Genomic DNA, 27,246 nt, shown 5'->3' on the forward strand with positions numbered 1-27,246 from the left:
GTAACAATTTTACCTGCTTGACCATTTTGTTGATACACACTTTTTTACTCTCTCTTTGGCCTGTTACAGACGGCCAAAATAACGCTGCTTCAGGTCTCTTTGGAGGTGTGCTGTTTAAATGATGCATGGGTCCTAAGAGTCCGGAGGTCGCGCCAAAGCCACACTCCATTCCTAAGCACTGGAGTGCAGTTTTGGTGCAGCTTCCGGATTCTTAGGATGCATGCATCATTTAAATAGCATACCTCCAAAGAGTCCCAAAGCAGCTTTATTTTGGCAGTCTGTAACAGGTCTTTGAGAGTTAGAAGAGCCACCAAGTACATTTCCCATAGAAACTAGCTTTTTTTCTTCCCTGGGCTGACCTTTTGAACTTCCCAAGCAGAACAGACTCTCAATAGAAGACAATCACTTTTCAGCTAAGAATAAAACACACAGTGGTTGAACAATTTAATTGTGATGAGGTTAAACGAGAATGTGAAACTGCACAAAACCATTGCCTACTGAGGTTTGTGGGTTTTATTTTCTTTGCATTCTGTATCCTGAAAAATTGTAGCATTACTGTATCTTTTATCTTCCTTGTGTATATGTGACCTCATTTGGCATAAACTGTTAGAACAATTTATCTAACAGTGCTCTGTGTGTGTGAGAGAGAGAGGAGGGAGCTTCTAAAAAAAGATACAGTGGTACCCCGGGATACGAATTGATCGCGTTACGAAATTTCCGGGATATGAAAAAAATAGATAGGAAAAAACTGTTCCGGGATACGAAGGTTTTTTCGGGTTACGAATGTTTTTTTCGGCACGAAATTCAAACCGCAAAGCGCGGCTGGCGGCTTTCCAGCGCTAGCCGCTAGCCTTTTCGGGTTGCGAAATTACTCGGGTTACGAACGGAGCCGCGGAACGAATTAATTTCGTAACCCGAGGGACTACTGTATGTGACAATCGTTCCCATGTATCACTCTCAAAGAATTCCAGTGATTAGTTTTAACTTTAGTGTTAAATTATGAGAATGATCTTGTTTTATGCGGGGACCATGCATAAAACAGTGTACAATGTCTTTATGGAGGGAAAAATGTATTGACTACCAAGTTGGTGGAGGAGAGTTAATTGGTTGTGACCTGAAACCCAAATTGTGCTATTTCATATGATTGAGATATAATTCAATTTGTTTTTATCTTATGTTAGAATGAGTGCAGCAACATTCCCATCTCCAGCTGCTGAAATAGCAGAAATGAATCGAATTCAGTATGAAATGGAGTATACTGAAGGTATCAACCAGAGAATGAGAGTTCCAGAAAAACTAAAGGTAGCACCGCCAAATGCTGACCTTGAACAGACTGCTCATGAGGGAGGCCTTCCAAATGCCAGTGTAACAATGCAAGTGCCAGAGCGGATTGTTGTGGCAGGTATGTTTAACTTGAAATGGTAAAAAGCAGCCATCAGTCTCTACATCTGTTTTTATATATGTGTGTGCTCTAAAAAAATGACCTGTTGAAAATGATCTCTCTACTCTGGTATTATGTAAAGAATCTTAACATGTAGCAGTTTGAGTATTACATTGTGAGTGAGAAACTTGGGTTGAAATCCCCCACTCAGTCATCAAACCTGCTAGACTTTTGGCTAATTGCCCACTTGAAACCCAATCTATTATACAGATTGTTCTGAGGATAAAGCAGGAAGGAAGAGATCATGTAAGGAAGGATAACATAAAACTGAAACGAGTAACAGCATGAGAATGAATAGCCACTACTTACCTGTGGAAATCCCTCCCAAGCACTTTGTTTGACCTTCCTCTTGCAACATTCAAACAAACCTTTAAAAACTTTTTTTAGTCCTCAAATCCTTTTGTTGACTTCACAGTATATATTTTACCTGATCCCAATAATTCTATAGCATCAGGTTTTGTTTTATTTTAAGTTGTGTTTTAAAGGCTTTCTGTAGAAGATACGATGTAAGTGTGTGTGTGTGGATGTGCTTTCAAATTGATGACGTACAGCAACCCCATTAATTTCATAGGGTTTTCTTAGGCAAGGAGTACACAGAGGTGTTTTTAAAGGTAAAGGTAGTCCCTTGACATGAATGTCCAGTCATAACTGACTGTAGGGGGCAGTGCTTATCTTGATTTCTAAGCATTGTCTGGGGACTGCTCTGGTGATCATGTGGCCAGCATGACTGCACTGAACACTGTTACCTTCCCACCGAGAAGTGGTACCTATCTGCTTGTATTTGCTTGCTTTCGAACTGCTATGTTGGCAGAAGCTGGAACTACAGTAGTGACAGGAGCTCATTCCATCATGCAGCACATGGGCCTTGAACTGCCAACCTTCCAGTCTTCCGATCATCAGAATTGGCATTTTAACCACTAAGCCACTGCATCCCTAGAGGTGTTTTTACCAGTTCCTTATAAGTACATGTTTACAAAACAACCTAAAACAGAATTAACTGTCAAAGTGTTTTAGGTTGTTAGATTTGTGTAGGCTTCACCCATTCCTTCCAACAAAACTAGAAGAGACTTAAAGATCATTTTGAGGTTTTTTAAAGGCATTTTTTTCTGCATAAAACAAAAGAGATGTTTTGTGGAAGAAATGACCCCCACACATACTTCTGGAAGTACAACTTTCCGTGGGTTCTTTCCACTTTAGATATATAAGTATCTAGGTCTGAGGGCCACACATATCACCTTTGGGTACATGTATCCCAAGAGTTATATGAATCCTAGTTTAAATTAGTCAGTGAGTAGTGCAAGTAGTCCTGGGATAAATTGATAAGAAAGATAAGAAATACAAGAAATACAAAATACACTCTTCGTGGGAGGAACAAGTGGGGAGGGACAAAATGGCAGTGCATGCCTACACACAGCCTTATGCGTGTGACATTATTTTCAATGAGACTTGAATATTTGCAAGTCACCATTTTCGCGAGGGGGGGGGTCCAGAACAAATCCCTGCGAATTGGGAGGGGGTGCTGTAATCTCATTAAATACTTTATGGTGTATTTGAATGCCTGAAGTATATTCTTTCAATTTCCTTTATTATATTACTTTGCTATATTTCATAGAGCAGTGGTGGGTAAAGTGTAGCTTTCCCAGTGTTCTTGGACTGTAGCTTCCATTGGTCCTAGCTAGTAGAGTCAGTGATGAACTTGCTGACAGTGATAGTCAAACAACATCTGGAGGAGGGTCACACTTTATCCACTTCAGCATAGAGGTTTGTGCAGCATTAAACTGATACATACACACAGTGTTTTGCTTGGTTGTCAGAATTCTAGCCTCCAACAGCAGGGAAAATGTTATCAGTTCATAAGGCGCCTGCTTGTATGTATATTTGTGTAATCACTATCCAGAACAGTGGAAGAGTTTTTTTAAACTTGGTTTTTATCCAAAGTATGGGTAGTTACTCATCAGACTGCTTGAATAATATAAGTAGGTAGTGTTAAGCTGCCTATGTGCATTAAATTGCTCATATGTGAAATACATTGTACACTGTGGGAAACGAGGTACAGGTATTGGTTTGCTGAAGTTGTGAGAGGAGGCAAGTGCTGCGGTGAGTGGGATTTTATACTGAATTCTGACTCAACTGTTAAGAAATGTGGAGAGTGACGTAACTAGATCAAAATACTGAACTATTTAATAGGAAGTGGCCAGAAAAAAATAACACATGTTCTTGCTCCTGTGTAGTGTGGGATTGAAATAGCTTAATGGCAATGGCAGAGGAAAATATCTCACCCTGAAAACATTTTCACATGGAGAGCATATCTCTGAAATTGTGAATGCATTTAGAAATAAAATATTCTTAAAATATTTTAAATATATTATTTGAGTATTTTTAATGCATTACATTTCTTTCCTGAAAAAGCCTTGTGATGTGTAAGATACCTTTACAGTTGAAGTTCAGCATGGCTTGTTTAAGACTAAGGAGCAAATTTTACCTTATATAAATTGTTATATAAAATACTTATAATATAATTTTTTGTTTGTTTTAATGCAGTTTGACATTGCTTTAACTGCCCTGGCTCAATACTGTGGAATTCTCGTATTTGTAGTTTTGTAAGATATGTAGCCTTCTATAACAGAGATCTGGAACCACAACAAACTACAATTCCCAGGATTCTATAGCATGAAGCCATGGTACTTAACTGTGTTAAACTGCATTGCTTCTGCAGTGTGGCAGCAGCCCAAATATGAGAATTGAACTTGGATCACCAAGTGCTAGCACGTGCCCATCAGACCACACTGAATAATTTATTAAAATGTTTTTGATTTTAAAATTAATTCTTCTACAGGCAATAGTGAAGACATTCCACTTACCAGGCCGCCAGATCTAGATCTTCTTCAGTCTACTCCATTCAAGCCTCTCTCACTGAAAACACCTCCCCGTGTTATTTCACTTAGTGAACGGCCACTGGATTTCTTGGACCTAGAGAGAGTTCCTTCCCAGACCCCTCAAACTGAAGAGGCTAGTAGTACTATTCTTTCTTTCTTTGTTTCCATCATATTTAATTTCAGTCTTTTCTTTATTAATGAATCAAAAAGGAAGATGAATGTTTCCTGCACTGTTTTCTAAATCGATATAGGTCCAAAACACACTGCAAAAATAATCCAGTTTGAGACTGCTTTAGCTGCCCTGGCTCAATGCTAGTTCTGGGAACTGTAGTTTTGTGAGACATTGAGCCTTCTCTGTCAGAGCTCTGGTGCCACAATAGACTACAATTCCCAGGTTTCCTAGCACTGAGCCAGGGCAATTAAAGTGGTCTTAAACTGGATTATTTCTGCAGTTTGTTTTGAACCATAGTGGACAATAGTCCTTATAAAAAACAAAAATTTCTCTAGAGGAATTTGTTTAGCCTTTAAACTTTGGTTGTTTGGGTTACTTCAGTGAAGACTTGTCTAAAATACAAGCAGTGCTATTCAATAGTGTTATTACTTTTGAAGAAGGAGGAATATGTTCCAATGAATAAGCTATAAAAAAGTTTTTATTATACTAATGTGCTTCCCTTGATTCTTCCTGTGCTTTGTTGTGATAGTTTTATTTATTTATTTATTGCCATCCATAGATCCATCAATACAAACAAAAATAAACAAATTGTATCAGAGAACAGGAACTTGGCAACCAGCAGGGTGACATTAGACCATCTATCCAATAATAGAACTTTAACATGGAACCTATCTAATCAGTCAGATAAATAGCTTAATAGAGGAGAGGCCAAGTGTTTGCAATCTTGGTTATAAAAAACACAAGATAATAAAATATGCAACATAGTTTCAACTTCCTGTGAACCATCAAAACTCCAAAGAGAGGATTGCCCAGTATGCCTACCATAAAGCAATTCTGAAGGGAAAGTATTGCATCTGCCCTTGTTGTGAGAGTAAAAATGGAGACTGCCTGCAAGTAAATGCTAAGTGCTTAGTATTTACAGTAGATACATAGTTTCATAACCAGCTGAGTTAGTAATACTTACAACAATTCTTACTAGTAGGATGTTGAGTTTTTCTGCAATAATATTAGTGATTTCATGTGTGGGGTGACATATGGGCCAAAGATGTCTTAGTTCACACATTTAGTCACTACACTTATTTTGATATCTTGGTGTAAAGTTCATATTCACAACATAAGTTCTGGAAATCTTCAAATTAAAAAGAAATAATAAAACATAGTTTGGCAACTAGCGATCAGTTTCGCTCCTTTGGTGGTGCTATTTAGTACACAAACATCCTGCCAAGTTCATCTGGTTTAGAATCAGTAGGCAAGTTGTTATCTAGTATTTTCCATAATTAATATGTTACTTAAGTGCTTAAAGATCTGCAGTGCCAGACAAACTGCATCTCTGAGTACTGACAGAACTTGATTTACTCTATGAACTATTTGCCATCATTAAGTGTTGGAGAACAGGTGAGGTGCCAAAGGACTGGAGAAGGGCAAGCATTGTCCGTCTCTTCAAAAGAGGCAAAAAAGAAGATCCAGGAAACTACAGGCCAGTCAGCTAACCATAATACCAGGAAATATTTTAATGGATTACACAGGAATCTTTTCAAGTAACTTGATGACAATACAGTACAGTGATTAATAGGAGCCAGCATGGGTTTGTGAAAAACAAATTCTACCAAACTAATTTTAAATCTTGTTTCGATCAGGGCACTAGTAGCTGGTGGGAATACTGTGGGTATTTAACTAGATTTTAGCGAAATGCTTGATAAGATCCCCCATAATGTTTTGATTAGCAAACTGATTAACTGGAATAGATGGGAACACTGACAGATGGATCCATAACTGGTTTCAAATTGTGCCCAAAGACACAACAGTTGCTGTCCTTTAAACTGGAAGGAGGTCTCAGGTGGAGTCCTTCCTAGGGCCATAACTCTTCAACATTTTTATCAGTGACTTAGATGATGGGATTGAGGAAATCCTTATCAGGTTTGCAGGTGACACAAACTGGGAAGAGTGACTAACACATTGGAAGATAAGAACAGAATTCAAATGGACCTTGATAAACTCCAAAATTGGGCATAAATTAACAAAATTCAATTCAGTAGAGACAAATGCAAAATTCTTCATTTAGGCCACAAAAGACAAATACACAGGTATAGGATGGAGGACTACATGGCTCAGCAGTACTACATGCGTAAAGGACCTTGGGATTATTGTTGATCCTAAGATGAACATGAGCCAGCAGTGTGATGCTGCAGCAAAAAGGTGAATGCTTTTTAGTTTCAAGTTTAGGGACATAATAGTTCCATTATATTCTGTGCTTGTCAGGCCTCTTCTGGAGTATTGTGTTTATCATTCTTAAAATGAGGTGCCCAGAACCATAGACAAATTGGAGCAGGTTCAGAGAAAGGCAATGAGGATGATGAGAAATATGGAGAACAAAGCATCTGAGGAAAAGTTGAAGGACATGGACATATTCAGTTTGGTGAACATGGCTATCACAGAGAGGAGGTGGCAGGTCTGTTCTCTGCTGCCCCAGAGGGTAGGACCAGGTCTAATGGTCTGAAGTTTCTGGAGATTGTTTTTCAGTTGAACATTCAAAGGAATGTATTGACGGTAAGAGCTGTTTGGCAATGGAATAAATTGCCACAAGAGGTGGAGGGGGATCCTTTGAGGCTGAACAACCATCTGCTTGAGATGCTTTAGCTGGAGATCCTGCACTGAGCAAGGGGTTGGACTCAGTGGCCCACAAGGCCCCTTCAGCTCAGTGTTCCTGTGTATTTTGTAAATTGACCTGTTATTTTAAAATGTAATTCTTTTGAAGATATCTAATGAGTATTTCCAAAACCTGGAGGTATGTTTCTTTTCAATTTCTTGTTTAAGAAAATGACAAATCTTAAAAATGGGGAAAATCCAGTGAAGGGAGTTCATTCCTTTCCTCACTCTGTTTGCAAATTACAAAATATTACCATCCAGGTGGTAGTCTCAGTGATTATGTATACTGCTCTTCAATAAAATTGGTCTATTGCCTGGATAATGCTGCCTAGGGATCATTAAAGGCTTACTTTGGCTTATTTCTCTTTGCCCTGCAGGTTCGCTCAGTAGGAAGGCTTAAAAGAGAACGTTCCATGAGTGAAAATGCATCACGTCAAAATGGTCAATTGATCAGAAATGATTCAATGTGAGTATAGATGTTTATAGATGTAAACACATAGCGGTTTGGTGGAAATATTTGTCCAGATGTCCTTCCCAGTTTATATTTAGAAAGTACCTTTTGAAATGGTACATGAAGGTGCTAGGCTCTTAATTGTCTCTGAAGTGTTAAACCCAGTTCTGTTTTCAGGAAAGTTTGTTCTTTTGAAGGAAGAGAAGAAGAAAGAATATTCATGGAAGAAGAAAAAATAGTTTTGGCTATACTCACAACTTTTGAAATAAAAATCAGTATGTTGTAATCAAAGAAATTAATTTCTTTGCTTTAATGTAGTAGTTACAGGAAACAGTAGTAAGCAGTTGCTAAAAATGTTCATATAGAAGGTTTGTACTGTCTATAAAATATGCTTATATTGTTGAATTTTGTTTTTTATTAGTGTCTAGGGCGCATCACCAAATCAGCTTTTAATGTTAAAATGTGGACACACACACACTACCTCTTAGTTATCAGAATGCCACATGTTGGCAGACTTTCTGAAAATGTCAGCCAAGAATTTTTAAAATATAAATCAAAGTCCTAGAAAACCTATAAGTTAGTATATGCTGAGCTATACAAGAGATTGCCTTGCGCCTTCTCATTGGAAACAGATAATTGTTTTGGGAGGTTAGCACTTTATTGTGTTTGTATTTTGACCTGATCATTGTTTTGTAATGGGTGTGCTATGGTTTTTAATAGCTCCCTCTTATTTTATTGTGTATGTAAACAATTACTGTGCATGTAAACAATATGTAAAATACATTTAGTATGCTCTTCAATCTGAAAAGAAATATTAAATTTTGGATCTCATTGGAACTTCTCTTTATGAGCTTTATGTTATTGTTCTAATGATATAAATGAACATTACAGTTTGAAGCATCAGTTAACAGTTAATTCGTGAACAGAAAAATGAACAAGCACACAGTTATAGTCTTTCCCCACTATAATATTATATTTCTATTTAAATGGTGTGGTGATTATTTCAAAATGTGCTCTTAAACATTAGTATATGCCAATTTTATGCTTGTTTGTCCTTGTCCTGTTTTTGGTGGTAGGTCTTTTTCTGATGTGTTTGTGGCCATCTAAATCTTATCTATGGCCACTCAAGGTACATTTGTCAGTCTCACTTAACATTTGAGAGAGACAGCATAACATTCAAGCCCTGTAGTGCCAAATTTAACATTGGTCATATTAATAGGGATGTTAATTGGTAGCTTTTTCTTCTCAGTCCATAAGTTCCCAGTTTGTTGCTCCCAATTTTATTTTCCCTTTTAATTTGTATCATGTTCCCTGCTCTCAGTACATTAAAAGTAGGTTTTTCATTCAAGTAATATTTATTATGCAGCATTTCAACCACACTCGTATTTTCTCCCCTTTTAATGATGTATATACATGCTTACAGTGCCATCCTTCAAGACTGTTCTGCATTCTACTATATGAACTGTGACATGACATTCTAGTATGTTAGCTGTAACAATGAAAAAATTCCATACCCAAACATTACTGGGACTGGAAGAAGAACTTGCCTGGTTCCTGAAGGACAGTACTCTTTATGTATTGGCATCATTGCACTTGTCACACTGCTGTGTCAAGTGCTTTTCCTAAAGTATTTTGAACATTCACAGATTTTCAAATGCTTTTCAGGACAAATGATAGCTAGGCACAAGAGCTGAAGAGCAATAATGATGCTGTTCTCAATGACTTTCTGTTTATTTAGAAAGCTGTATTATTAAAAACAGATCACAATTAATATTCATGGTAGCACAGTCCTGAAACTGTCCTAAGAATTAAAATGCCACGGTACCAGTCACCCTTCACAGCTAAAGATGAAACGTAAGCTTGAACATTTATCTGTTCACCTTTTAAAAATCAGCTGTGTGTTTATTGCATTCCTGTCAAAAAGGCTAGTATATAGCCTGGGGTTTTACTACACTGTACTATGTGTTCTACATGTAATTCAGACAAAAGTTATAAGATTTGAAGATTTGTCATTTCTTCTTTATTGAATTCAACAGAATATAATGGCTAAAACACACACATTTGCACACCTTCAATTTTATACACCAGTTAGATTCTTTCATAAACAGAAACTGCAGCTGGGCCAGAGGCAAATGATGATGGTATCTGAATAATGTGTATGCATTAAAAATCCTTTTTCCAATTCCTTGAACCTGCCAGATATGTCCTAACATGAGTGCAATAGGCCTATGTGTGCAATCCAATATATACAGGTGAATCACATGATTGGTTTCTGGGTTGTTTATAGAATATTCATTGCACTGTTCATATCAGTACTCTGTGGATTTTAAATATGATTCTAGGCAAACATTATGCCAGTTCAAGAGCACCTGGTACTTTATATCTGTTGAACAGGGGGGTAAATATTTGTGAAAATACTTATACACTTTTGTTCATTTTGTTCTTGCATAAAAGAACCAAATTATTTCAAATTATTCTCCCTACTAGGTGAGATAAGGAGAACTGATGTGGATTTTTCAGATTTATTTATTTATCGCACTTGGGAACTTTTTCCAAAAAGAATTGCACAACCAATTGGGGTCTTGCACTGAAAACAATGTATTTTGCACAAAATGTTGGTTTTACAAGAAAGTAGTAGTAAGTAAGTAAGTACATTTCTATACTGCTTATCAGTGCACTTAAGCACTCCCTAAGCGGTTTACAAAGTGTAAGCTAATTGCCACCAACAATCTGGGTACTCATTTTAGCAACCTTGGAAGGTTGCAAGCCTGAGTCAAGCTTTTTTTGGGGGGAGAGGAGTTCTTTCCACAGACAGCTGGCACTGATAGGGATATAATTAGAAGTGTTACTAGTTATATTATTGCTGCAGAGAGGTTATCTGCTAAGTTTCCTTTTCACTTCCTGCCTTTGTTTGTAGTTAGCTGCTTTGAAGCCTTGTTTGATGCATTTTGAACAGAGGGAGTGATGGAAGCATAGAATTGTTGAATTCCCATTCTCCTTGTCTTGTGCTTACAATAAGACTAACATTGAGCTTTAGGTTCTTAATTTTCTTTCCTAGAGGACTTGACAGTATGTTACAAACTAGTGAGTAACTCTTCTCAAATTTGAAATTCAAAATCTTTTTGTACATGCTCGTGAATTTACTTTCCACACTTTGTAAGTTCTGTATTATTTACATCAGGATAAATGCTCCTATTGTTGGCTTTCTGTAGATGCCTTTATCTGTGATACTGTACATTAAGCATGGCTCCTAATATGCTATTATTCCTCAATCTGGGAAAGCCCACAGCTCACTGACAGACTTTATGCTTTAAGAATATAAAAAGAGCCATGCTGGATCTGATGAGTCTCAATCTAATCGAGCTTTTTCATCACACAGTGGCCAACCAGTTGCTTATGAGAAGCCTGCCAGCAGGACATGAGTAAAGCTGTACCCTCTATTGCTTATTCCCCAGCAACTGGTATTCAGAGGCACACTGCCTCTGATATGAGAGATTATTAGCAATCCTGACTAGTAGTCATTGATTTCCTTTAACCCCTTTAACTTTATCTAATTTCCTTTTAAATCTGTCTAAACTGAATATGAAGGTAGCCTAGTTAAAAAAATATACATAAGGTTATAATAGGTATTTCAAGAAACTCGCCGAATACTGTATATGTAATCCATATTTGATGTAATCAATTTTAAAATTCCCATATGCATATATATGTAAATTTAAAGGTCTTATTCTGAAATCTCTCCAACAAAACATTTTACCAAAAAATACTACCAAATACTGTAATCAAAGTTCTTTAAGCATTTTATGATTCAGAAAAAAAGATAAAACACAATTACAGTAAACATAAGTAGACCCATCCTATCCATCTGGGGCCCCTGAGAATGTGGGAAAAGGTGGGAGCATCAACTTAACTTAGGGCTGGAAGAAGGAATAAGTCTTTGGTGCTGAAATGAAACGAAATCTGCAGTCCTAAACCTTCTTAACTAATGGCAAGGCTGACTGAACTCAGTGGACTTTTGAGCAGATATGCATTTTGATATATGGAGGAAACATTAGACTGGCCTGTCTGCACATGTTTTTTTTTTCCACAGCTGGGTGTCATTATTTACAAGGCCCTTCAAAATAAGGCAATAATTCATTTGGTAGCGACATTCATTGTAGAAGACTCAGTTAGATGATCTGAGGCTTTACAGGGGTACATGTGCCTGAGATTGGCGTCAAAGATTTTTTTAAAAGAGTATTTTAAATTGGACCTAGGAATATATTTGGAGCCAGTTGAGATGAAGAAATACTAGTTTAATATGTGCAGCCATGGTACAACTGAATTTCCATACCATTTTTGAGGTCAGCCCTACATACTGTATACAGTAATTCAGTAATCTAAATAAGTGGTTACAAGGACATGGGTCTGAACCACTTTTGCTGTAATTATAGAAGATAAAGCAGAAACAGGTCATTGAGGAATAATTAAATCAAAATAAAATAAATAGTGACTAGGCTTTAATTCTGTTGGGATCAGTAGATGTCTGAGAATCAACTTTTGAAGAGTCATGATCTATTCATTATTCTATTGAAGTAAAATTCATAGTTATGTTGATTGTGTTGGACCACACTCTTAATCTGTATTATAAACAAGGAGTGCTTCTAATGCAGCATTGATGAATCTTCATCCTTTTGCTTTCAGGACAAGTATTTTAAAACATTTTGCATCTCAGAAAATTTGGATATGTCTAAACATCTTCACCGGTGTCACTGCTATTTTGTGTACAGTATTTCTTTTGTAGTCCTATACTGCATGCTATTTACAGGCCTCCAAACATATATTAAGTTTTATTAATAATTAGTATTATTGTATTGTATTAGTTTATTAATATATATGTTTTATCTAAACACTTATTTTTCAGAATATTTACAAATATATCCTCTAATTCATATTTAACATAGATATTAAGTGTTGCATGATTCTGGCATATAATGAGTTGGCTTCAAAGCTAGTTAGAATAGATGCATTGAAATCAGTAGGGACATAGGCTAAATGTGTTACCATCATGGATTTCAGTAGATCTGCTTTTTTGTTATTTTTATGGATCCAATCCAGTATTTTTGAAACTGTCTTCAGTATCTGCTAAGGAGTAATTTTATGTCTTATGTTTTAAAAGATCTGCCTTTTATTGTGCATCTGGATTGCTTTAAGCGTAAGAATCTTTTATGACAGTGGATCAATACAATTTTTTAAGTGATTCTATATTTAGCCTTATATAAAGTTTTCACAAGATAACCAGTACCTCTTCCTTGGTGGTATTTTACCAGTTGATGGGAAAGACACCAAAAATGTGGGCCAACAATTTTTCAAAAAAGGTTGGTTGATGGATGAAAATTTTCTATCTGAAACCTGACACTAGTGTTTCTCTCTTCATTTGCTACGCTTGCACAAACAGTGTGACACCATCACCTCAACAGGTTCGTGTTTGTCCTCCCCAAATGTTCTCTGAAGATGGATCTAATCTTTACTCTGCTCGGGGCATTTTGTCGCTTATCCAGTCTTCTACCCGTAGGGCTTACCAGCAAGTCTTGGATGTGCTGGATGAAAATCGCAGGTGACTGGCCATCACTGATTCTGCCCAATTTTCTGATATAATTTTTTTACTTCACTTTCATTTTCCTGTCAATTGGTTTTTATTTCTTTGAATTACATGGGATAAAATTAACATGTTTTTGCTTTCTTTTTCTTTTGCTGCTTGTGAATAACATTTCCAAAATTCACGTTTCATAGGACTTAGTTGACTTATTTCTTTGGTCAGAGTGAACAAGTAATCTGTTAAAATTCTCAGCTACCCAGTGGAAATTAAGAACAGGAGAGTATTGTATAGCTAGGAGCATGAAATGTAACAGCTGGGAATATGATAACATTTTGTATTTGGGTACTAGAATATTTCAGTTCCAAAATTGTTCAAAGCAACTAGTGTGATCCATTAATATTGGAGGAGAACTAGATGAAGAATGGCAATGGAAAAGAAATGTACAGAACTTTCATTGCAAAATGTAAGCTGTGTAGTAGCTAAACTGAAAGAAAAGTTAAGGGAGGGTATCTGTATACCTTGTGCATAGGTCCTTCAGGGTTTTCCAGTCCATTTGCTTGCTCCCTGCCTATTGTGGGTTTACCTGTCTGATCAGACTATAGATTACAAGTCTAAGCATTTTACTGATTTCTTTTAGTAGAGCGTTTGTAAAATGGTTCTCAAGAATCTCAGCTATAGTAGATGTTTTTGTCCAGATAAAGATACTCTGCAGCCATACTCCTATATTCTACCTCTCTATTGGGGTGTTTGAATGAAGGCAACTTAGCAAAAAGTCCTACTTCTAACCTGTAACTATTTCTCATAACACAGAACGTTCAGTATTGGAGTTGAAAGGTAGAAAATTTTTAGTTTCTTGTTTCTTTCAGAGCAAGTGCAAGAATCGTAGTAGTAGGAACAAACAACCTCAAATACCTTTCTTCTTCAAGTCATTTATACTAATATTCCAATAACAACAACAACAACAACAAAAAGCACTGCAGAAAATCCAACACAGCTTTCTGTCTTCTTTATCTTCCCCCTCCATGTATTTTTTTAAAGCTGCTATGTGCCTGAATGAATGTTTTTGTCTTGGCATTCCAAACATAACAGCTTATCTGGAAAAGTTATAATTGATTTTGTTACAATATACTCTCATAATAATAACCCTCATGGAGAGTTTTGTAGGGGTTTATTGTGTGCATGCAATACCATATGATCAGGGGCTGTACACTTTTCACTGTCAGCTGGAATTTTATTTGCATGCCTGTTTTTATTTAAAATATTTGTATCCTGTTTTACATTTTAAAACCATCAGTCTTGCAGATCATAAAACAGTAGTTTGTCATGCACCCAAAGAATTTTCAGAAAGAACATACTCAATCATGAATAAAACAATTTAAAGTATTTTAAAAGTTTTTTTAAACACTTGTTCCATCATAACTGAGTACTTCCATTCTTTAAAATACACCCCCATCCTCTTGTTATGCAAGCAGTAAGGCCCCCTAATGGTGATTTGTCATTATTTCTGGAATTCATTTTAAAAATCTGTCTTGGATGAAGCTTTTCTAATCTGAATAGGAATGTGAAATTTGGAAAATGTACCATCTGCATGGCTACAGAGTGCTGCTTATTTTAGATTATTTCAAACTGTACTATTGCTTTTATTGGCCTTCGGAGCACGTTGCCTTAAGTGTAAGGCAAAATATTTCTCATAGTGATTGAATTTTGGTTTTGTTCTGTTCCTTAAAAATTTCCAGTTTAAGTTATTTCCCCTTTCAGAATATTCTCCCCCACCCATTACTCAATTACTTCATGGTTACTGTAATGAATGCTGATAATTTCTTTGCTTACTCAGTGTATTCTAAACTAACTTTCTTCTATTCTGCTATTGCACCTTTCCCTCTGGGAAAATCTGATGAAAATGTTTAGGTAACATCTGGTATAGAGTCAGACTGTGAAACCCTGGTAAATCTGCCTGTGAGATTGGGCAGAAACAGACCAGCCCAAAGGGGTGGCATGATGCTGCCCTTTTGACTGCCGGATCAAGACCACTGTAACCACAAACCGTGGCCCCAATCTGCCTTTTTTCTGGTGCCCTTTCTGCCGCCACCATGGCTTTTCAGTGCTCCTGCAGCATGTAGCATCTAAACGCCACACCGCTGGAATGCTGAAAAGCTGCTGCCATGTAAACAGCCAGGTGGTTTCACGGCAGCTTCCTACTGGCTTGGGGGTATGCGTCATGCATATGCCATGCCCTGAAGCCATCAGGAAGCTGGCATATTTTGCCAGTCTGTTTCAACCCATGGTTAGCAAATGTTCTCCACTTAAGGGAACCAAATTATTCCTGTTCATATTAGTTATCAATTCCTAATGTCATCTAGTTTAAACAATGAATATGGGGCAATTTTTAAAATTCTAATAATCCATTTGATTTGGTATAAGAGAAGTAAAAAACATAGTAATTCTAACAGTTCAGAAGTATTTTACATTTTTTGTTCGTTAATTGAATTTGGTGTGGAGTACCTACTGCTGGATTTCTGACAACAGAAAAGCAGATTTCAAAAGAAGTCAGTGGGAACAATTACCTCCCACTGCAGCTTCACATGCATCACCAAAATCAGCTCTGGAAGACTTGAGACCCAAACAGACTTGCTGGAAAAGCCAGTTTGCAGGTGGATTGGAGGTGTGGCACTTTGATAATGCACGCCTGGAAGCTGCTCTGGGACAAAACAGCAATTAGATGGCAGGAGCCTCAAGCCACTCTGGGGGCATGGCACTTTGATGATGCACGCTCCTGGAGTGCCTGGAAGCCACCCAGGCAATGTGTTAGGTCTGCTTAAGGTGGCCCAAAACCACCGCAAAAAGGAGTGGATCTTTTCCACTTCTATCTGGGCCAGCGGTGGAGGGCATATTTAAGACCGCAGCATGTGTTTGCCACGGTCCCAAAGCAACTTCAGTGAGTGCAACTTCAAGCTGCCCCTTCATCGCTGTCTTTTTAGGCCCTGGGAAAGCATTGAGAGATCATTTAATAATAATTTGTTTTATTTGAGGCATTGCAGAGAACATCAGGGGTGAGAGAGGACAATACAGTGATTAGTAGGAACCAACATGAGATTTTCAAGAACAAATGCTGCCAAAGCAACATATTTTTTTTAATGGGTCACTAGTATAGTAGATCGTGGGAATGCTGAGGATGTCATTTATCTGGATTTCAGCAGAGCATTTGATAAGGTTCCTCCATGATATTTTGCTTAGCAAACTGACTAAATATGGGATAGATGGAAGCAACATCGGATGGTTCCAGAATTGATTGGAAGTTGCCCTCAGTCTCCAATGGAATGCCACAGGGTTCTGTCCTGGGGCTGACACTCTTATACATTTTTATCAGTGATTTAGATAATATGATGGAAGTAATCCTTATCAGATTTGCATATGATACTAACACATTGGAAGATAAAAACAGAAATTAAAAGTAAAGTCTTTTAATAAGGTTCTCTAGTTTTAGAAAACTAGGCTGAAAATAATAAAATTAAATGCAAAAGAATCAAATGGAATATTGTACAGTTAGGACAGAAATGCACATTATAGGATGGGGAATACTTGACTAAGAAGTACGCCATGTGAAAAGGACCTTGGGGTTATTATTGATCATAATTTGAACATGAGCCGGCAGTATGATGCTGTGACAAAGAAGACAAATGCTTTCTTAGCCTGCATTAATATAAGCATAGTTTCCAAGCTGAGGGAACTAATAGTCCTCCTATATTCTGTGCTGATCAGGCCTCATCTGGTGTACTGCATTCAGTTCTAGGCACTTCATTTTAACAAGGATATAAACAAGTTGGAAACAGGTTCAGGGAAGGGCAACAAGGATGTAAAGAGCTATGGAAACAAAACATCTGAGGAAAGGTTGAAGGAGCTGCTTATGTTCATCCTGGTGAAGATAAGACTGAGGAGTGACATGATTGCCCTCTTTAAATACCTCAAGGGCTGTCACAAAGAGGAGGGTGCCGGTTTGTGCTCTGGTGCCTCAAAGGGTACAACTATGTCTAATGGTTTTAAGTTACAGGATATATTGCAGTTGAAAGTGGTTTGGCAATAGAACCAATTGCCTTGAGAAGTGGTGGGGTCACCTTCTCTAGATGTCTTCAAAAAGAGGGAGAGAGCCTAAGTCTAGGGGATGTTCTGTCTGGAGAAACTGCATTCAACAGCAGGTTAGACCCAATGGTCCATGGGACCTCTTTCAACTCTGGTTTTATGAAAGGAGAAGACAAAAATACCAAAGTCCACCAATTGATTATTGAATTTAGCACATATTTCATCACAGTAAACTGATCATTTTAATATACCTTAGGTTCTAAATATTTTGTCCTTCCCTGAAATAAATATCACATTGCTAATACTCCCCATTATTGGCATGCAATACTACTACTACTACTACTATTACTACTACTAATAATAATAAAGCTAAATAAATACTGCAGCAAATACTACTAGAGAGGCCCCTTCCCCACCACCACTCCCTTTGTGTCGTGTCTTTTTAGATTGTAAGCCTTAGGGCAGGGAACCGTCCAATTAAAAAGATTGTATGTACAGCGCTGTGTAAATTTACAGCGCTTTATAAATAAAGGTTAATAATAATAATAATAATAATAATAATAATAATAATAATAAATGTAATTGCTGTCAGGAAAAGAAGACTATTGACTCCAAGCAATTTATTTCTTCAGTACCAGCCTTCCGGGGGTGGGGGGGGGTTCTTGGAGTTGAAAGTATTGTAGGAAAGTTGGCTTGCAAAATCACCTGTCATGGATCAAGCAGAAGTTTAGCAGAAGAAAGGCTGAGTGCTCCATTCTGTCCCTTTCATAGAAATCAAAGAGACTACAAGGGGAGGGAAACCACCTTCCACTCTCAGTATAGAAATCTCTGTGGAGCAAATTGCAGATTTGAGGATACCTGGATCTTTTGTATGTCAGTGGGATCCTGCATATTTATCTGAAGCCATGGTAAACAGTAGAATTGGTGAGTGGGGAGACCATCAGTTGTTTTTACTTACTGCAGTTCACTGTGGGGAAATTAAAAGGTGGCTAGACCAATCTACAGGGCTGTTTAGAGTGGCCAGCCAGAAAAAAAAACAAATGTAGAAAGTGGTCTCAGGCCAGATGTTGGTCCTGCTAGGATCTGGAATCCTGGGTAGTTGTCCAAAGATGCCAAGTACTGATGACTTTCCATCATTTTTCTGCAGGTTTCCAGCAGAGAAGTAAAATATTGTAGAAAATAGCAATTGTGGTAATATTTACAAGACTAGTTAATAAACTTATACATTTTTCATTTTGAGTGATGTATTGAGAGTATACATTTCCATGTCGCCAACAGCCAGGATATCAGAATCCATGGAAAGATCAGAAAACATGTTTCTTCTGTGTTATAAAAAAAAGTTTGTACCACTGCACTTGTTCACAATATAAATTTATTTCTAATAGACTATAGATGTCCATGACTTCTGTAATGCTAGTTAAAAATGACATTAGGTTAGTTGTGGTGTGTAGTGTTTTTTGTAGTATTACTTTCTGCCAAGCCAAGTTATGGGATATACTGTGTATATCTTTTGCAGTAAACTACATATTATGTTAAATAACAGATTATTTGAGGACAACACTAGCTGTCTGTCAGTACTGTAGATTATAATAATATTTATCATCCTGTACTAACCAAACCACCTCTGAGTATTCCTTGCATAAAAAACCCCTATGTAATTCACAAGGTCGTGGTAAGTTGACAGGCAACTTGAAGGTCAACACAGCTACCCCTGCATGTTTTCTATACACACAATGAGTTGTAAGACTTCATGGGAAGGTGACATGTGTATAGTATCTATACTCAGTGATGCACGTTAAGACATCTTGTTAGCAGTGCTATCTCCGTTGGTGTGCTTTTCCTCCGAAAATCTGTGATACTATTCCATGAGTACTCATAAAGATGTAGATTTTAGACATTTAATCTGAGACCAGGAATGAAAAGTTTTAGCATGTCCTTAAATTATCATTGGTTTGTATACAAGTCTAAGGATTGTCAAAAGTTTAAGGTAAAGAACTCAGAAGAAACTTGAAAATTATATTTAATATACTGTATATACTCGTCTATAAGTCTAAAAGTTTATGCCAAAAAATTGGCCCCAAAATCCCAGGTCGACTTACTTACAGGTCACTCTGGAAATATGGAAGCAGCTCTTTCAGATTTCCCCATGTGGTCTGGAGAGGAGTTTATTTCTCTCTGAAGTCAAACAGAAAGAGTCCTGGGTGATTGAATTTAATGAATCTCACAAGGGAATACAGTTTGTTCCTATTGTGAACATTTGGTGATTTCTAGTGATAGATATAAAATTTACTTCTAAGACATAATTTACTTCTAAAGGAAGTAAACCTATCCCCATCCTAGGAATCCAGATAATAGAAGAAAAAGAGGAAATTAACATTCATTACAGAATTCTAGAATCTAGATCAGTGGTTCCCAACCTTTTCTGTGCCTCACACCCCTAGAAAATGTTTGATCAGTGTTTGAACCCCATACAAAAGTAGTGTCACATTTGATGATGAATTTTTTATTTTTTTATTTTATTCTCTGAAACAGAGACAAGGCATCATACCTTATGTCATACCTTGACATAAACCTCAACAAACATATAAAGACTAAAAACTGAACATAGAACATTTTTCTTCCTTCCTGCTTTCGAAAGGGTCTTAGTTCGAACAAAAATAATACCTTTTACTTAATTCATTTTCCTTAGTAACTCTATCTTATACAAACATTGTTTCTAATAAAGACTGATGTTTAACACGGTTCTTTCTTTTCCTCTAAGCTTTAGGTAGTTGTTGGGCTCTAAACATAGTTATTTTGGTTATCCTATTACCGCTTCTTGTAGAACAAGCTTAAAAAGAAAAATTAATTTAATGATCTATTATTAATATATACAAATAAATTTTTGTATTGTTTTACATTGATTTCAGGTACTTATTTAACATGCCCCAATCCTTGTCGAATTTTTCTCTTGGTGCATCCCTTAAAATTAAAGTTAATTTGTCACATTCCATCCACTCATATAATTTCATTTTTCAGTCATGAATATCGGGGATCTCTATTTCCTTCCATTTTCTTGCATAGAGAATCCTGGCTGATGAAATCATATAGAATAAATTTTTCTCAAATTTATTTTCATGCTTTTTGTCTATCATTCTTAAAAGGAACAAATTGAGATCTTTCTTCAGTCTAATTTGCAGAATTTCTATGATAGCTTTGTGTATAGTGAACCAATATTTGTTGGCTTTGTCACAGGTCCACCACATGTGGATCAACGTCCCTTTTTCTTTTTGACATTTCCGGCATCTGTCAACATTTGACGATGAATTTGATTAAATTCACTCCCACAATAGCAGAACCTTTTTAAGGGCTTTTATTTGGTCAATCCTAGTTGCCTGTTCAAGCTTGCAATTTATAGTCAGCTAGAGAATAGTCTTTGTTTCTGGAAGCCTACTATAGACTTCAGAATAAGAATCTGATAGTAGGTTCTGTCACAGATCATCTAGCTGAGAAGGAAATGTACTTCTTATCAGTTTTTTGCATACCTTTTTGAGTTTTGAGGGGACTGGGCCATCTGTGCAGTAGATAGTAGACCAGTTTAATGGGATATACGTTGTCAATTTGTTGATAATCAACAGATCATATTTTTGTTTGTGCTTTTATAAAATTAACATTACAAATTAGAACAAAAGTAGTTTTATATGGTTGTGAATTATTTCAGTTCTTCTATAGTATATAATTCTCTTCCTGGCTCTCTTGTCCCCTGTACTTACCTTAATAAGACTCTGTCCCTAACTGAGATGTCTGTTGTAGATACTGTATGCATGCTGAATCATCTCATGAAGAAACTTGAGTTTCGCTGTAAAATAATTATCATAATGAAATAATAAATGAGTGAAAATTATATAATTTAAAAGAATGTTTGTGGAAGCTTCAATCCGACTATTTTAATAAAAAGGAGAAGTAGATTTTTATGGGTTTTTCGGGCTACGTGGCCATATTCTAGAAGAGTTTATTCCTAATGTTTTTCTGGCATCTGTGGCTGGCGTCTTCAGAGAATACACTCTTGTAGAACATTGCCACGTGGCCTGAAAAACCCACAAAAAACTATTGAAAGGGAAGTATTTATAAAATTCATATTTAGGACAGACCTGTTAAAATAAGTGGAAATCAGGACTAATTTAAGCCCCTTGATTTCAGTGGGTCTCCTATGTGACCAAAATTATAAAATGAAACAAACTGTTAAGATATTTTACTTATTAGTACTCACTATTTATAAAATAGAATATCTTTTTTTAAAAATAACTTGTACTGATGATACTTCAGTATGATAAAATAGAAATATTTTAATAATCTGACTTCAGATTGTTGTTTTCCCTCTTCCCCAATTTTCTCCTCCTGCACTATGTGTCCTTTGAACAAACCTTGCCCTAGGCCGGTGTTACGTGGTGGGTCAGCAGCTACCAGTTCCTCTAACCCTCATCATGATGCCAGGTAAACTTGAATTTAGTTAGCTGTGATATTTTATATCCAGTTTTCACAGAACTTGATAACAGATTGCCTCTGGATTTACTTACTCAGTAATAAGTTCCTCTGATTTCACCAGAGTTTATTTCCTTTTAAGATCAGTATATGCATTAGTTCTGCATATTTTGATGTCAAACAGAATTTTTGTTTTCCTTTATTGGAGCGCTAACTCTCTCCTTGGCTATAAATCTTTAAATCCTTTCACTGGCATTCCTTTTGCATTAAACTATGCCTACTAATTTTTAAGGAACAAACCCTAAGCTATAAAAACAATTTATAGAATTCTCATTTATTTTAGCATTTAAGCCAAGAGCCCATTGCAGATTGGAAATCTGTTTCAGACTAACAAATTCTGCAGGATGCTTTCCCCTGTCTCCTTTCATCTGCTCCCCCCCCCCCCAGTGTCTAGTTGGGTGTCTGTCTAAATTAGAGATTGGAAACATCTAGCCTCCAAGGTTACGTGTAGCTTCCCTCTGAGCTGTTTTATAGGCCCCCAGCCTTGCCCACACCCCAAAAATACACATGCACAGTTTTCCTAGGCATGTTTTACACCCAGTTGATCCAGAAAGGCCTTTAATTATCCTCATTGCCCAGGCAGCCCAATAATCAAAATGAGGAAACCCAGCTGTAGCTCATCACAGAACTGTAGCAATGGAAGTTGGCCCTTGCACCCAGCATACTTGCCCACCTCTGTTTTTATTATACAGAATTAAACTGATTTTTCTTTTCAAGCAATTTGAACTTTTGTTTTCTCCCTCTCTAAGCTACAGTGAAGAATTAACCCTTTTCCTGTTCCACCTGAGAAAATGCATTATGACTATGAAGGCAATGCTTAGGCATTGTTTTGTTTTATTTTTGAAGTATACCTGCAGTGATTTACAAAAGGAGAATAGCTAGAAGATTTTCATTGTGCATGCCCTGTACATTGCCCCAGTACATCTTTCCCTGACCTTTTCATAGATTTCGTATCCACATATAATCATATTCCATGTATCATTTCCATCTCACCAAGTCTCCATTATGCTAGCTGTATTTATATTAGAAAGAACTCCCAAATCCCTCAACTTGGTTTGAAGGCTACTTAGCATTAAAACTGAAAAGTCTGGAAGTCCCTATGTTCGTGGCATGTGTATTTTCCCTGTTGACTTTGATTGGCTTTCATGTTCTTCTGTATGCTTGTGGCCTATTTCTACTCCATTCATTGAATGATTCATACTATTTTCATTTTTATACTGTAAAGATGAATCATGCCAAAGTATAAGCTCCCAGTTCCTATTAGCTTCCTCCAGAGTTGTTTCAAAATCTACTTCACCATAGTTTGATGCAAAATACAAACATTTTTGTTGTGCTGTGGTTCAAATAGAACCTATCCATTTTGGACAGGTCTAGCTTGTTCCAAAAGCATTCTGCAGTTTACACAAATACAAATAATATTTTAGTTTAAATGGACCCTGTGAAAGAGATGGAGAATTCCACCAAGAATATATTTAATGTAATAAGTAAGTCAGTGTATAAATGAATGACTGTTGGGGTAAGTAAGACCATCTTCACACTACTTAAAGAAAAGGAGTTTCCATAAACGAGTTATGCAAAATAACTCATGCAGCACTAGCAATATTTTTCTTGGGATTCAATAAGGCCTTTATTTGTACTTAAACAGTCTTGTGAGCACACAAGATCACTGACTAATTTTGCTTTTCCAGTTTCATTTCTTCAAAATAAATTTAATATTACTGTACTGTGAATATTCTGGTGGCATCCAGGAGTTCCTTTTTAAAGGCTGCAAGAAGTGATGGGTGGGTACCCCATTGTATGCACAGAACATTAGCCTCTAGGGGCATCTAATTTTCCCTGTATATATGATTCACTGAGGTATATTTGCCTTTTTCATCTCATAGATATGCCCTGTCAAATATGGATACGTCATTTGAAGGAACACCAGAAGATATGACGGTTGTGGATGCTGCTTCTTTAAGACGACAGGTATCTAAATTGTTTCTTCCATTATAGTGACTAATACTGTACACTTCTTTCAAGAAGTATAATAAATGCTGTACTTACCAACATAATACATGTGAAATGCAGGGGAGACCAAAGTAAATTTGCGCTATTTGGAAATGAAAATACAACCCTTTTCTCTCTGTGTCTCTCAACACTGGCATTCTCAGTACCTAATGCATATTGATAAAATATATGGACTGAAGCACATTCATGATTGAAGGGAAAGGAACTGAGAAATGATACCCATTTGGAAGGAGCATTGCCATGGCCGAAGGATGATCAAAATCAGAAGTAAAAAGTATAGTTAACAGCTGATACTCATCTGTCAGTTCATAAACGTATGCATAGGTATACACAACAGAGGTGTAAAGGATGAGGAATAAACAACCAGGATTCAAAAATCTAGGTGTTTGGCATCATGAGAGCTGCCTATTGAAAATAAGTCTTTTATTAGGAGTGTTAACAGTGCTGAAGGTTTCCATTAGTAGAGTCCCACAGCAGACCCTCTTATGATCATGTGAACCTAGAATAGGCTAGACTTGAAACAATTAATAAACTTTGTGCTGAGCATTAAAGATTAAAATACTTTTCTGTTTTAGATAATCAAACTTAACCGCCGTCTACAACTTCTGGAAGAAGAAAACAAAGAGCGTGCTAAAAGAGAAATGATCATGTATTCAATTACTGTAGCTTTCTGGCTGCTAAATAGTTGGCTTTGGTTTCGGCGCTAGAAATAAGCACAAGTCCACAAAAGATTTGTGGGTGAGGGAATACAGAGAATTTACAAAGTCTTTTGTTTTTGTCTCTGAATTGTATGGTGATTTATGATCCATGCACTGGAAATGTCTGCTACAGTAAACAACTGTAAAATATTACAGTGTTAAAGGGATGTCTAGATGACTGTATTTATTTCTGAGGTTTGTTGTAACATCCTGTTATCTTCCTTTTGCATGACTTGATATAAATTTGGATTGAATTATTTTACAAACGGAATTGTCTCTATTTAGGAAGATGTCCAATAGACAATTCTCTTTTGTTTAGGAAGGCAAACAGAGATTTTTCAAATCATCTGCATATTTAAAATATAGGTTTTTCATTGTTATTCCATCATTAAATGTGGCATCTTTATAGTTAAACCTATTTCACTTGTTTTGTTCTGACCAAATTTGATGCAGTGGAACACCAGATAAAAAGCCATCCTAAACCATGAGTATCTCCCATTCAAGGACATGTACATATTGACTGAAATACATTCTTTGCTAACATAAGTCAATGGATTATTAAGAGGTGTGTGTGTAATATGTATTTTAGCTTTAATTTGCAAGTGTTTTGCATTTTTTTCTAAGAAATAACATTTTTAAGCAACTCTGTCTATGAGTGATCTGAAGATTATGGAACAAAGTACCAATGGGTAGTGTATTTAATAAACATCAGACCAAAGCAGAGTTTAATTTCTTATTTTTTCAGTGAACGGTATGTACTGTACAATCCCTGCACTTTAGAAACCTTCCTCTTATTTGAAAATGCAAGTAAGACACTTCATTAAGCTGTGTTAAGGTCAATATTGTATTTCAAGTAACTGAGTTCTTTTAAAAGTATTTTCTTTGTTGCTTGATTCAGTATAAACATTTATAGAAACCTTATTTTCCTATAGTAAGACATCTAAGACATCCTATGTGTTTGATTTTAAAGCTTCTACCTTCTGTGGACAAGATGTCTAAAATAACAAAGATTGACATGAAAAATATTTCCTCACTGTAAAAAGGAGGGCCTACTCTGAAACACTTCTAATTATTAAAAACAAGATAAGGAGAGTGGCTTGCTGAAATCTTTAATCATTTGTTAGTGAAAATAAAATTTCCTTTTCATGTAAAGGTTTTATTTCAAATTGAAAGTGAAAGACACCAAAAGGCCAGTGAGTTCAGCAACAAGAACCAAAGTAGATAATAAGAACGTATCGTATCAAAGATCTCATTAGTACAACTTTCTGTTTACATAGTGGCCAACCAGTTGCCTGTGGAAGCCTGGCAGTTCAACATGAGTACAACTGCACACTTATTTTCTACTTTCCAGTTACTAATGTAGAGACATCAACCCCACATTCAGCCAACACCTTCAAAATTCAGATCTGCATATTACAAGCCAATATTCCTGTTACAGCAGAAAAAAGCATTTACCAAGCAACTAGGGGAAGGAACCAGGGAACAATTCCAGGAGGTAATCCTGCATTAAATTTCTTAGTAAGAGAAAAGAACCAAGACTATGTAACCAAAACTGGTTAGGTGAGGATAGGGCCTTTGACTGACCAAAGAATACCCAGCAGGTTTTGCAGATAAGATATGAGGTCTAGAAAGAATGAGTTACAGTGATCTGTAACTGAATTTATCTGTCATTAATGTACCATCTCAAGAACTAAGTGTATGCACCTGCTCATGGGAAAGGGAAACAGGGTTCGTATTCTGTTGGTGTACCAACCACCATGCTCCCAAATTGCTCACTTCCTGAGTGGACAAATATGGTATTTGAGATGGTGTGATCTCTCCCAAACTGGTTGTGTTGTAGGATCTAACAAAATAAGTTGAAACCTATCACCTTGATCAAGAGTGGTTCAAGATGTTATGACTTCCAGGGACCTGACAGAGAAGGCTAAATCACACACAAAACTACAATTTCCAAAATTCCATTGTATAGAGCTATGGCAGTTAAAGTAACATCGAACTGGATTGCTTCTGCAGTGTGGATGCAGCTTCAACTGATGGACCAAGTTATCTACTGGCCAACAAAGAGCTAAGAATACGTTCATGGTGTTCTCATCCTATATAATTTTACATTCCCAGAAGGTGCTGGGGAACTCTTGCAGAGTCAGCTGGCCATGGAGCTCTATTTTATATGAATACTTAAGGGATCACCTACTTCCATACTGTCCGTCCCGCAATCTAAGGTCCTCGGGGAAGAATCTACTTCAGCCAATAAAATCTAGGCTAACTTCAGTCACCCAGAGGGCCTTCTCCACCGCTGCTCCGAAGCTATGGAATGACCTGCCGAAAGGAGATCCGCGACATTTCTACTCTTACAGCCTTTAAGAAGGCTCTTAAGACGGATCTCTTCCGTCAGGCCTTTCCTACCTAGTTCCACTCCCCATTTAGTGTGACTTACGTCACTCTGTCCACCAATTCTTCTCTTAAATTTAATGAGAAGAATTAAATTAAAATTAATTAAAATAAAATCCTTTCCTCAAGAAGAAGAGCTCTCCTTCCATCCCGTCATCATCAGACCTGGGAGGGAGTGAAAAAGAGAGGCCCAATTTCCATCAGGCCTAACTGTAAATGTACTCACTTCGCTCTCTTAAATTTTATTGTATTTTATTTATTTTTTGTATTTTATTTTATTCTCTTTATTTTTATTGTTGTAACCTGCCCGGATTCCTTGTGATTGGGCGGGCTATAAATTATTATTATTATTATTATTATTATTATTATTATTATTATTATTATTATT

At 36.7% G+C, this 27,246-nt stretch overlaps 1 protein-coding gene across 3 annotated transcripts in view; it reads left to right on the forward strand.

Moving 5' to 3' along the window:
- MFF (mitochondrial fission factor) overlaps positions 1–25,560 on the forward strand; it is a 43,942-nt gene extending 18,382 nt beyond the window's left edge. For 2 of the 3 annotated variants that reach the window (XM_042457788.1, XM_042457789.1), the window contains 7 exons: positions 1,182–1,402; positions 4,278–4,450; positions 7,513–7,601; positions 13,024–13,182; positions 21,655–21,714; positions 23,646–23,730; positions 24,348–25,560. In XM_042457788.1, the coding sequence (XP_042313722.1) occupies positions 1,182–1,402; positions 4,278–4,450; positions 7,513–7,601; positions 13,024–13,182; positions 21,655–21,714; positions 23,646–23,730; positions 24,348–24,479 (919 nt within the window). In that variant the 3' untranslated portion in view covers positions 24,480–25,560. The remainder of the gene's footprint in view (positions 1–1,181; positions 1,403–4,277; positions 4,451–7,512; positions 7,602–13,023; positions 13,183–21,654; positions 21,715–23,645; positions 23,731–24,347) is intronic. The other variant, XM_042457790.1, reaches the window with a different exon arrangement.
- The last annotated feature ends 1,686 nt before the right edge of the window (positions 25,561–27,246 follow it).

The sequence above is a fragment of the Sceloporus undulatus genome, chromosome 3 (assembly GCF_019175285.1).
Source record: "Sceloporus undulatus isolate JIND9_A2432 ecotype Alabama chromosome 3, SceUnd_v1.1, whole genome shotgun sequence".
NCBI classification, from domain to species: domain Eukaryota; kingdom Metazoa; phylum Chordata; class Lepidosauria; order Squamata; family Phrynosomatidae; genus Sceloporus; species Sceloporus undulatus.